General features: G+C 36.9%; 2 protein-coding genes across 3 annotated transcripts in view; one reads left to right on the forward strand and one right to left on the reverse strand.

The window, feature by feature from the left end:
* Positions 1-12,750, reverse strand: part of LOC307160070 (uncharacterized protein) — a 719,517-nt gene that overhangs the window by 479,110 nt on the left and 227,657 nt on the right. The window lies entirely within an intron of this gene.
* LOC307160071 (uncharacterized protein) overlaps positions 1-12,750 on the forward strand; it is a 130,926-nt gene that overhangs the window by 19,241 nt on the left and 98,935 nt on the right. For both annotated transcript variants that reach the window (XM_079873885.1, XM_079873886.1), the window contains 4 exons: positions 8,249-8,327; positions 8,954-9,149; positions 9,241-11,065; positions 11,283-11,453. In XM_079873885.1, coding sequence (XP_079730011.1) covers positions 8,249-8,327; positions 8,954-9,149; positions 9,241-11,065; positions 11,283-11,453 — 2,271 coding nt within the window. The remainder of the gene's footprint in view (positions 1-8,248; positions 8,328-8,953; positions 9,150-9,240; positions 11,066-11,282; positions 11,454-12,750) is intronic.

The raw sequence follows: 12,750 nt of genomic DNA on the forward strand, positions 1-12,750 counted from the left end.
AATTGCACGGTGGGAAAGTCTAAAGGTTCAGAAGGGAATGAACAGTGATGTGGAACTCGCATCTTTTCTTCTCAACAGCTGGGGACACAAACACAACTTTTAAATAACACAGTTCACATTTTAGTTTAATTTACAACATAAACAATTCACCATGTTAGAATTCATAATTATTATTATAATTTTTTTCTTTTTTTGCCAGTGACCTGGCTTTTAAAATGTCGTACATTGTGCCTTTTGAAGAAAATTCAGCACCTTGCATACGTGTTAAAATACATAAAGGGATAGTTCACCCAAAAATGAAAATTCTATCATCATTTACTCACCCTCAAGTTGCTGAACAAAAAACAAGAAATTTTGAATAATGATGAAAACCAAACCGTTGTTGAGCCCCACTGACTTCCATAGTAGTAAGAAAAAATTCTATGGGAGTCAATTGGGACCATGCACTTTTTGGTTATGAACATTCTTCAAAATATCTTATCTTGTGTTTAGGACAACAAATAAATGTATACATGTTTAGAACAGCTTAAGGATGAGTAAATGACAGGATTTTCATTTTTGGGTGAATTATCCCTTTAAAAAGACAATGTTTATTTGCTTTGTCAGGTGAGTTGTGTGATAATACTCTCTTTGGCTATTGGACTGTGACATTGATGTCTTCAGTCAGTTTTTACAGAGATTAATCACTAAGGATGCTTGCATATACCTTCATGAAATAAAAAAATATCCCATAAGAAATAAAAAAAGAAAACACTGGTCATACTGATCTTGAGAATGATCTTAAATTATATACATTTGAAGCTCCTTATCAACATACTGTAGATTTGTTGTAATGAATCCAGGCAAGTTTGAAGATAGATCCACTGATCTATATATAATGACTGGGTAGCTCATGACGTCATAAACAGTGAAGCCACCGTGCCGCCATATTGGTATTCCCTAGTGAGCTCACGCGTTCTATTGAATCAATAGGTTTTATGTTATGATTTGACTGAGAAAACATTGCCTAACGAGACACTGTTTTCAAATCTTAAGTCTCCCTGTTCATTCTTACAACGCAAACATCCTAAGCATTTAAATGGGTATTTGTGTAAAGTCGGAAAATTTTCCTGCTTATTAAAAAATGAAAAACGGCAATTTCTTTGCATGTTTTACAATATTGTGGCCACATTGTAATTCGTTAAATCTGTAAGGAATATGACTTAGCTCAAATGATTATAGGGAATCAAAATTATGAATTGGGTTGATTCATCTAATCAAAGATATTCTTACAATATTAATAAATTATTGAAGCTGAAGACCCATTCGTATACATCAATATTCAATTACAATGAATTATAATTTAATCATTAATATACCAAAAGGTCCCTCTTTCAGATCAATTAATCAGAATACATTTTAAGGGAAATTAATGTATTAATTAAACAGTTGTTTGTCCCGCAAACTGGTCGTAAAATTAATTCCATCAACTTCTCAACAAAATTATCTATTTCTTATAATTCAAAGAAAGCTATTTTCTGGCCATGAAAACAACTCTCCTGTTCTTATAAAATTAGGTTACTGAAATCGTAACAAGATAAAGCATGTAGCTTAAGATCAACAAATCATTGACTTCGTAAAATGAGCATTGAGACAATCAGGAATATATGAAATTTAATAATTGAACTAATGAATACATAACTACAATTCACACAGAGTAAATATGTATGTATATACAGAACACGTAAACAAAATACAAGACTAAACGAATAACGAAAATGAGGGAGAGAGAGAGATCGGACAATGAGGGAGATGAGACCGGAAAATGGGAGAGATGAGAGAAAGTGAAACTAACATGTGCGATCAAAGAAAAGATCACAGTTAGGCAAAATCACAGACCAGGTCACCTTTGAGAGACAACAAGAAATCAGATTACATTAAAAGTTCAATAAACTTATCTTGCAAAATGGTTCTCTTTGTTGCTGAAGAACGCCGAGTTCGTGCGTGTGTCCTAGGAGCAGCGTGCGTGTGTTTCTTTAAGAAAGCAGGGCTTGCTTCGGTTGAGCGCGGCCGCGGGATGTTCAAGTCTCTTTAAAGTTGAGGTTGCCAGCTACGTTTGCTTTGCTGAACGTAGGGAGAGTCCGAAGACGAAAATAAAGAAAAGACTTAAAGAAAAAGTAAAACAGAGAACGCTCCCAAAAAGGGAGCCATATGGATCTTCTCGCTGACGAAGAGGGTTCGTAAAAGTGCTCCGAGTTTCCGAAGGGGAGAGAGAGAGAGAGCGAGCTCTGTGCGGGTCTCTTATGGAAAGGATCGGTTCACCTCTGTTGGCGCGAACAACCAGTCACCTTCAGAGATTTCAGAGCGGGAAGAAGTTTCTTTGTCTCTGGGGGAGACACCCACTCGAGGGAGTTATGGTGTTGTCTTAATACTCTAGTAAGACGATTCATATAGTAATAATCATATCATTGCAATCTATTATCGAGATTCAACTCCGTTAAGTCTCAAGATTTACAATGATATAAAACATGTCATATGAAAGATTATAGGAATACACAAAGTTACATAAGATATGCATAATTACACACATTTAAGGTTTGTTCATTCAAATAAACATCATAAACGAAGCGAATATAACCTGTCTGGTAAACAGGAGTATAGGAGATACATATGACATGCTTATATTCTAAGTTTAATATTCAAAGTTTGTGTATGTGTGTGCGTCGAAATGTTGGCTTTCCGTTATCTCTCTAGCAGAGGAGCTTGATGAGCCGCTGAAAGAGGAGAAACATTCTTCAAAAATATATTTCAGAGCTAAACACTTGAAGATCATGACTATATGATCAAAACAACACTAATCAACATGCATAATGGAATTGTACATGTATCAAAAAAGAATATCTCTAAGTTAAACACAAAGGATGTTTGTGTGTGTGTGGGGGTGTGTCACGTAGCAGGAGAAAGTTTTGTTATCTCTTTGTGGGTCCCTTTGATGGAGAAGAATGTTGATTTTAGGTTCTGGAGTGTGTCTAGAGGCTCGTAAAAGGTGTTAGAGAACCATCTAACCCAGCCATGCTGGCACCAGGCTGGTCAGTTAGCTCGCAGAGAGTTTGATTTACATACATGAGTTCAGAGGCTAAAAGCTTTTTGGGTTTCATAAGGAATGTTCATTGTTGTAGATACACCGAGCCATGAGTCATGTGATTCAAAACCAAAGGATGAATGAATGAACCGCTCATATGCTACAATCAAAATGAGGGATGGAATTAGTTGAACGTGTCCACGTTTTATTAAAACGAGGGAACAAATAAGTCGTCGTAACAACGTATAATTTAGATCAGTGGACAGGGCGCATATACTGTCTTCAAACAACACAAGCGCTGTATTGCTCTCTCTCCCTCGCGCATATCAAAATCAATTGATATAATAGTAAAAGGTCGGAAGACCGATTGTGTTTTATAGATCAGTAGTTTGTTCAAATAAAGTGTTTGATTAGTTAGCAAGTACATGTTCAGGAAATGCATAATACAAATTGTATGGGTTAATGTAAGTAACGGTAAACTCTGCACGAAGCTCTTTTGAAGCTGTCAAAAGGTGTCGCTATTAAACACTTAGGGTGCTTTCACACTTGGTTCGATTGCCTGTTCCGAACCCGAGTTTGATTGCTCGCCCCTGCCCCTGCCCCTGCCCCCGCCCCTGCCCCTGCCCCCAATGGACTGTGTTCACATTATATTATTTCTATCCGAACCGCGGTACGCTTGCGTCATCAGGCAAGCGCTCAAAATCTTTCTCCATCTGGAGAAGCTAATTAGCAAAAGTTAAATTTAAAAAGGTCTATAAATGTATCCGTGATGCAAACTCCAAGATAGGTACATTTATGTTGGGAGATCTTAAATGGAAAATTATGTAAAGGGTAGTTCCTAGCTGCAGAGTTTAGTGGAAAAATCTCGCTCTTGCTTAGATTTAATTTATAACCAGAAATTTAACCAAAGGACTTTAAGACACCAAGCGCTGTAGGTATTGACCTATCCAAATCTGAAATGTAGAGAAGATCATCCGCATACAAAGACACCTTTTGTTCTGTACCCATTCTTTTTATGCCCATTATAGAAGAATCAGATTGCAGTGCAATAGAGAGGGGCTCAATAGCAATGGCAAAGAGAAGCGGACTCAGAGGGCATCCCTGGCGAGTGGACCGGTGGAGGGGAAAATATCCTGAACGAGTATTATTGGTCCTGACAGAAGCTTGTGGGCCAGAATACAGTAACCTCACCCAAGAAATAAATTTGCGACCAAAACCAAATTTTCTAAAGTGTAAAAAAGGGACTTCCACTCCACCCGGTCAAATGCTTTCTCTGCATCTAATGAAATTACAGCCTCTGGGACAACAGAAGAAGAGGGATTGTATACAATTTTAAACAGTCTCCTAATATTAAAAAATGAGTGTCTATTTTTAATAAACCCAGTCTGATCCAGAGAGATAATGGATGGTAAGATGAACTCTAAACGTACTGCCAACAACTTGATAAGATAAGAGTTTAAAGTCAACAAGACTGATCAAGTTAAAGAAGACTGATCGGGCGGTAAGAAGTGCAATGCAAGGGATCTTTATTATTCTTTAATATCAAACAGATAGAAGCCTGATTGAGTGTTTGAGGGAGCTTGAGTGAATCAAATGATTCAAAATACATGTCAATCATCATGGGGCCAATTTGTCAAATTTTTTTTTTTTATAAAACTCTACTGGATACCCATCCGGCCCTGGACATTTACCATTTTGCATAGAGGTAACAGTTCGAGTGAGTTCTTCTATAGTGATAGGTTCTAGTGTTGTCACGATACCAAAATTATTGTTTCGATACCGATACCAAGTCAAGTATTGCGATTTCGATACTTTTTCGATACTTTTCCTGAAAAGGGAGAAACACTCTCAAATATCATTGCTGTGCTTTATTTTAAAACCGGGACAACATTCTAATCATATAACACACTAATAAATGAACATATGAACAGCAGATATATTAAACATTTGAACAAAATATGAAATATAAAAATATAAAAAATAAATTAGAGCAATGACATTCAAGGTAATTTTTTTTAATAAATTTAGCAGCATTATCTCATTTATCATAAGAAACATAAGAGCTTTATCTTGATTCTGAACTTTGAATAAAAATATGAACAGCGATTATATTAAACAGTGTTTAATATTGGTAACATATGATAAGCCTCATTGGTGATATATTTGACATGTGGGGGAGAGAGTTGTGGAAGGCCTATACTTCATGTTAAACATAAATATATAGCAGCAAAGACAACGTCGGCAGTGTTGACGGCAAAATAGGCTACAGAATAATTCGTTCTGTATTGAGAGGTGCAATATTTGAAAATCGATAATATTTTTTTAAATTACATTTATATTGTATTTGTCAAAACTTTCAAACACCAAAATGTCATTTATTAATATGTATTCGTGTCAAAATGACATAGAAACATCTTTTCCTATTCTATTTTGCCTGGGAACGCTTGAAACGCGTGAAAAATAGGCGTCGGTTCTATTTATAGCATGCACGCGTTTTCCGCGCGTCTCGAGCTGCGCCCAGACTCGTGTGTCACGCAGGCAGTTAACATGGGAGTCGAAATAAAAACGGACACGACACGCAGCCAGTGTGTCGCCGGCCTTACAAATCTGGAACGCGGTCATTCTTAGAAGTATCGATACTAATTAATTAAGGAATCGTGACGTTTTTAATTTCCGATTTACTTTTGAAGTATCGGTGCACCATGAAACAGAGCAAGGTAGGCAACGTACTTCCATATGTCACTCCTCGCGTCATCTTGTTCTACGAGTCGTGGACCACTTGTGCTCGCACATGCAACCATCTCTGTAGTGTTTTGTCACATGACACTGACAGCGGCAGGTTCTTTGCTGCGTGCGTCAGGAAAAAAACACAGACGTCTTTTTTTTTTTTTTTTAAGTATCAATACTGATAAATTTAGGTATCGTGACGTTTTTAATTTCCGAGTATCGCGATACTTTTGAAGTATCGGTACACTGTGCAACACTAATAGGTTCTTCCAAATGGGCAGCAGAATCGACAGTGGGTGTGTTCAGTTTGCTAAAAAAGACATCAAAAGCAAGGGGGTTATCAGTTTGTTCAGATGTATATAGGGAAATACAATATTCTTTAAAATGAGCATTAATTAGCTGGGGGTTTGTTGTTACCCCTAATGAGGTTTGAATCTGAGGAATGAGATGCGAGGATGAATCCTGTCTTAATTGATGGGCCAGCAGCTTACTTGCCTTATCCCCCTCTTCACAGTACTTGTATCTAGATCTAAGCATTAAATTCTCTGCATAGCATGATGAAAGAATGTCAAATTCTGCCTGTAGAGCAAGACGCTCCCTATATGTATCTGGGGATGCAGAAACTGCATAGATAGTATCTATATGGGCGGTTTTCTGAACAATCTCTGATAGTTTACATTTCCTCCTTTTTTCCCTATATGCAGTGTATGAGATGATTTCCCCTCTTAAGTACGCCAGCATAGTTTACCAAAGGAGGGATGCTGAAACATCTGAAGACTTGTTTGTTAATATAAACAAATCTATCTGATTAGACACAAATTCCACAAAATGCTTATCTGACAACAAACGGGTATTTAAACGCCACGGTGGCCGTGTGCCCTCAAGTTCCTTAACACAAATCTTCATACTAACCGGGGCATGATCTGAAATAACAATAGCGTTGTATGAGCATAGCTCAACTGAAGAAATTAACCTGTTATCTATCAAAAAAAGTCAATTTGAGTAAAAGTATGATGAACCTGAGAAAAGAAAGAGTATTATTTCCCAGACGTGTTAAAAAAAACGCCAAGGATCCGAGACCTTAAAATCCTCCATAAAAGACTGAATCACCTTTACAGACTTTGATGGTGTATTATGTCTAATAGAGGAGCGGTCGAGTTTGGGATTAATCCAGCAATTAAAATCACCTCCCAAAATAAGTTGTTGAGAAGAGGTATCAGGCAGTACAGAAAATAAATGTCTAAAAAAATTATCGTTATCCCAGTTAGGCGCATAGACATTGGCGAGAATAACTGGAAAATTACTGATTTTACCTGTGACAATGACAAATCTCCCATTGGGATCTGCTATGACATCAGAGCACACAAAAGGAACTGACCTGTGTATAAGTATTGCAGCGCCCCTGGCTTTACCCTGAAATTTGGAGTGAAATACCTGCCCAACCCATCTTCTCTTTAACAATAGGTGGTCGTACATTGTAAGATGTGTTTCTTGAAGATAGACAATGTGGGCTCCTAAATGTTGGAGGTGATCTTGTGTATCTTGCTACGCTTAACGGAATTGTTCACTCTATTACAGTTCCAACTGACAAATGTGAAACTCCTCCCACTTAGATGTTGCGTTATTTTAGGTTGTGTCATACACGATATGGATCAAATTTTGAATGTGAAATAATTCTTTACTGTGAAACTGCGATGTGCCCTGTCTAGTAGAGGTTTCTCCTGGAGATGCAGCAAGCTCTGCAAAAGCTGAGAGACGAAGTCAGCTGGATGCGAACCCTTAACTCCCTCGGGAAATCCGACGAGGCGAATATTGTTACTTCTGGATCTTCCCTCCAGATCTTCACATTTGGCATCCAGTTGTACCACCTGTTTTTGAAGCGTGGATATAGCGTCGGAGCTACCAATCTCTGTATAACGGCCATTGGAGCCCTCTGCTGTTAGGGAATAAGATGGCCGCTTAAACACTTCCAGTGGCATCACTGCCTACTGGCAGTTTAGAACGTCATGAGTTATCCAGTCAGTATATAGATCAGTGGATAGAACCCATGTGCAGCTTTGATTATAATAACATAAGAAAAAAAACATGATATGACTCAAGATCATGGCATGTCGCTTACCGACAGCAGTTACAGTGGAACAAAACTAGACCAAGACACACAGCAAACATTAGGGCTTAAATACACACAAGATTAATGACTAGACAAGGGACACCTGTGAACAATGAAATGATGAACCAATGACAACATGACACAACAGACAAGGGGGAACACATGTCCAGATAGCATGACTTGAACAGGGGATCACATGACAGACATAAAATAAGAACATGAAACATAACCAAATTGTGACATTTGTTTGCAAAAAAATGCTGTTTCCAGTTCTAGTTTTGTCTAATATTGCACATACTGTATTTTATTAGATATACTATAAACAATGACCACATTTATTTTGCTAACAGGATTCAGCATGAGAAAAAAACAGACTTTCAGAGTTACCGCTTCAAGAAGTTCAGAGAAAATCTCAACAGGGTCTTTCAGGTATGGAAAAATATGGTTTTGTATTTATTGTTCACATTTATATTATAATAAACAAATGTTTTTTTTTTCAACAAATGTAAAATAGTGTTTTTATTTAAAAAAAGACAACTAATTAATGTATTTAGCATTTCCCCTAGCATTTCAGTTGTGTAAACATCCACATGTCAACAATGCTAGACTCATATATTTTCATGTTGGTAGACAAGCAGCTTCATTAAACTTGCAATTATATGTAAAAAATATTTAGCAACTCTACAATTCTGTATGATTTGTAATTTATGTATGATTTGGGGCACAGTCATATTGACATTCTGTAATGTTAATTTTGCCTACCTTAATTCTGGTATGTGTGTTACATTTACTGCCTTTGTCTAAGAAGTAAACAGCATAATCCAGCAGCAGCAATGCACCTGTAAAAACTGCATATAGGCAAACACTTGTTTGTCATTTAACTAGGTACTTTCAATAATTTTACCTAAAAGTATTGCATAAATAGTTTGCTCAAGCTAACTGGTGTTCTGCAGTTTTTTTTTTTATTTGTAATTTGTTTAACCATATGTTTCATATATGGATGTGAATTTGGTTACATTTTGTTGTTGTACCCATCTTTGTTTTTATGCTTTTAGGACCTTGAGCAGAAAATGATTGTATTCCTAAAGAATGAGCTGGAAAAGTTTAAGAAAATACTAAAAAAGGAGAACACCCAATACTTTGTGCAGGACTATATAGATGACACGTGTAGCATCAAAGAAGCAGCTCTTGATATCACACTGCACTTCCTAAAAAGTATGAAGCAAGATGAACTTGCAGATACTCTAAAAGGTAAGAGGCTCATGACCATCTGTCATGTTGTCATTTAAAGTCAGGTGAGAAAAGTAGGATCAAGTATTTTAATTTCTGTTTGTGTGTTTAGATGAGCTTGTCTTTATTCATCAACAACAACTTAAATCGAACCTGAAGAAGAAGTATCAATGTGTGTTTGAAGGAATTGCAAAGCAAGGTGACTCCATAGATCTGAATGACATCTACACAGATCTCTATATCACTCAGGGTGGCAGTGACCAGGTCAATACAGAACATGAGGTGAGACAGATTGAGATTTCCAGCCGTGCTGAATCACAAGAGATACAGATTGAATGCACAAATTTGTTTGAATCACCTGAACAAGGCAAGCAGATCAAAACTGTACTGACAAAAGGAGTTGCTGGCATCGGTAAATCCATCTCGGTGCAAAAGTTTATTCTGGATTGGGCCGAAGGAAAAAAAAATCAAGATATCAGCTTCATATTTTCTCTTCCATTCAGAGAGATGAACTTAAAGGAGAAAGAAAAACAAAGCTTGATGAACCTTGTTAGTCAGTTTTTCCCAGAGATAAAAAGACTGAACCTTACAAGAGATGATAAATACAAAGTCCTGTTCATTCTTGATGGATTGGATGAATGTCGCCTTCCTTTAAACTTTAAGGACAATGAGACGTGGTGTGATGTATCGTCATCAGCCTCTCTGGATGTTCTCCTAACGAACCTCATCAAGGGAAATCTTCTTCCTTCTGCTCTCATCTGGATCACCACCAGACCAGCAGCTGCCACTAAGATTCCTCCTGACTGTATCAACCGCGTTACAGAGGTCAGAGGGTTCAATGATGCACAAAAGCAAGAGTACTTCAGAAAAAGATTCAATGATGAGGAAATGGCCAACAGAATCATTTTTCACGTTAAACAATCAAAGAGTCTCTTCATCATGTGCCACATCCCAGTCTTCTGTTGGATTGCAGCCACTGTTCTCCAAAACATTTTGGAGGAGAAAATAAATAATACAAAAAATCAGACTGAGGACGCCTCTATTACACTGCAGGAACCAAATACTGAAGACCTTCCCAAGACTCTGACACAAATGTACACACACTTTCTCCGCTTTCAGATTCATCAGAGCAGACAAAAGTATGATGGAGAATACAGACCAGATGTTTCCTGGGATAAAGATGCCATCCTTTCACTGGGGAAACTGGCATTTCATCAGCTGGAAAAAAACAACCTGATCTTCTATGACACAGACCTGATGGACTGTGGTATTGATGCCGATAAAGCATCAGTGTTTTCAGGGATGTGTACACAGATCTTTAAAGTGGAAACGGGAATCATTATTGGTACCATGTACTGCTTTGTTCACTTGAGCATTCAAGAGTTTATTGCAGCCCTTTATGCACATCTTTTTCTAGACAGCAGCAAGAAAAGTGTGTTTGTTCAAGAGTCTACAGAGCAGGAAACCAAAAATGAAGCCATGGTTGATTTGCTGAAAACTGCAGTGGACAAGGCGCTCACAAGTGACACTGGACATCTGGATCTTTTCCTTCGATTCCTTCTTGGTCTATCACTTCAGTCTAATTATCCACTCTTACGAGGTCTGTTGACACAGCAAGACAGCAATGACCAGATCAACAAGGACATAGTTCAGTACATCAAGCAAAAGTTAGGAGAAAATGTATCTCCAGAAAGGTCCATCAATCTGTTCTACTGTCTGAATGAACTGAATGACCAAACTCTGGTTAAAGACATTCAAACACAACTTAGAGAAGGAAGTCTCTCATCTGACCTTTCACCTGCCCAGTGGTCTGCTCTGGTCTTTGTGTTGTTGACATCAGAGGAGGAGCTGGAGGACTTTGAGCTTGAGAAATTTAAGAAATCAGACGAGTGTCTAATTAGACTATCAGCGGTCATCAAAACCTCCAAAAGAGCTCTGTAAGTCTTTTACTTTTTGTTTTTATCTGCTTTAATTCTTAATTGTATAACATATATGAATGTATACCATCTATAGTTAATTTGTATCAGTAGTTTTTTTATTTATATTTTTCCTCTAATGAATACAGTGGAAATAAAGTCTAATTTGACTATTTTATTATAATTTTAGTACACAAGTATTATGTAGAAAACTCTGTAATCTGTAATTCGTTTGTAGGCTAAATGACTGTAACTTGACATACAAAAGCTGTTCGGCTCTGGCTGCAGTTCTTGGATCAGATTCCAGTCTGAAAGAGTTGAACATGAACAATAATAATCTGCAGGATTCAGGAGTGAAGCTGCTCTGCACTGGACGGGAGATTGTAAAGTGTAAATTGGAGACACTTTGGTAAGTTATTTGATGTAACAATTAGAACAAAGGGAAATATTGTTAATTAATTGTGGTAAATTTGAAATATTATTAAGAATTAACAGATATAACGAAGTTAATATCTGAATCGACTAATCTGTTCATCCAATGTACATTCAGTGTAATCAAGGTCAAGGTGTCTTTTATTAGTACCTGAGGGTAAATTTGTTGTGCAGACAGGAGATTGAGCAATCCATATTTAAAAAAAATTGTAATAGCATTAAAACATACAGTAAATTCTTTTGACATAGTTTCAAAGTTATTTTCAAAATTCAATTTAGAATCTATGACTGTCCCAAGATATTTGAAGCCTTCTACACAATCCATCACCTGGTCTTTAATGGTCATAGTGTCATAACATGAAGCATGAGTTCTAAAATCTATAATCATGTCCTTTGTTTTGGTTAGGGATGGGACGGTGTGAAAATTTAATATCACGATTATAGTGACCAAAATTTTTGTGATTATCAATAATATCACAGTTTTGTTAAAACGAGATGAAAGTGTTCAAAAATAGTTGATGCTCACACTAAAGCCATTTCAACAAGTTTTATATTTGAAAATCAACAAACAACAAATAAAACAAGCAGCTCTATGCACTTTTTAAAGCAAGATTCTACTCTGTGGCATTTCCTTCCATATAATGACCGTCGTCAATAGCAACACATTATAACACCGCGCACATCCATGTATCGCAATGGACGCGCTCTCTCGTTTCATTCAAATACAACTTGCCGTCTTGCGTCTATCTGAGCCATATCGCATTAATTATCGCTGGCGATACGTCCGCGATTTTAATGCGATATGGCTCAGCTTGTCAGTTAACTATGGCTCTTTGTAGTAAATGCCGCTCCATCTGAAAGCAGGTGATGGCGATTTACTACTAATCAAGGAACCGGCTTTACTGACGAGATGCGCATAACAATCTCACGATTTAAATCGCCCAGCCCTATTATTACATAATGTTTATGTAGCTGACACATATCACAAGCTGAATAAACTTATGATGAACATATCATCATAAACTATGCTGTTAATGATTTATGGGGATTATAAAACAAGGAGGATTTTTACCATTATAGGCTGGTTGTTTAGACACACTGTGGAAACACCTGTGTTTAAACTAATAAAAGTAAATTTTGCATAATAGGTCCCCTTGAAATTAAATGGTAGCCTATTCAAAACAAGAATGTTTTGGAAAAAAAACTGTAAATTTATATTAAATTATAAATATAAACAAATTAGGCAAACAAGCCGAAATTAATTTATTTAAAGT

Source organism: Squalius cephalus (assembly GCF_949319135.1).
Source record: "Squalius cephalus genome assembly, chromosome: 6".
Lineage (NCBI taxonomy): Eukaryota > Metazoa > Chordata > Actinopteri > Cypriniformes > Leuciscidae > Squalius > Squalius cephalus.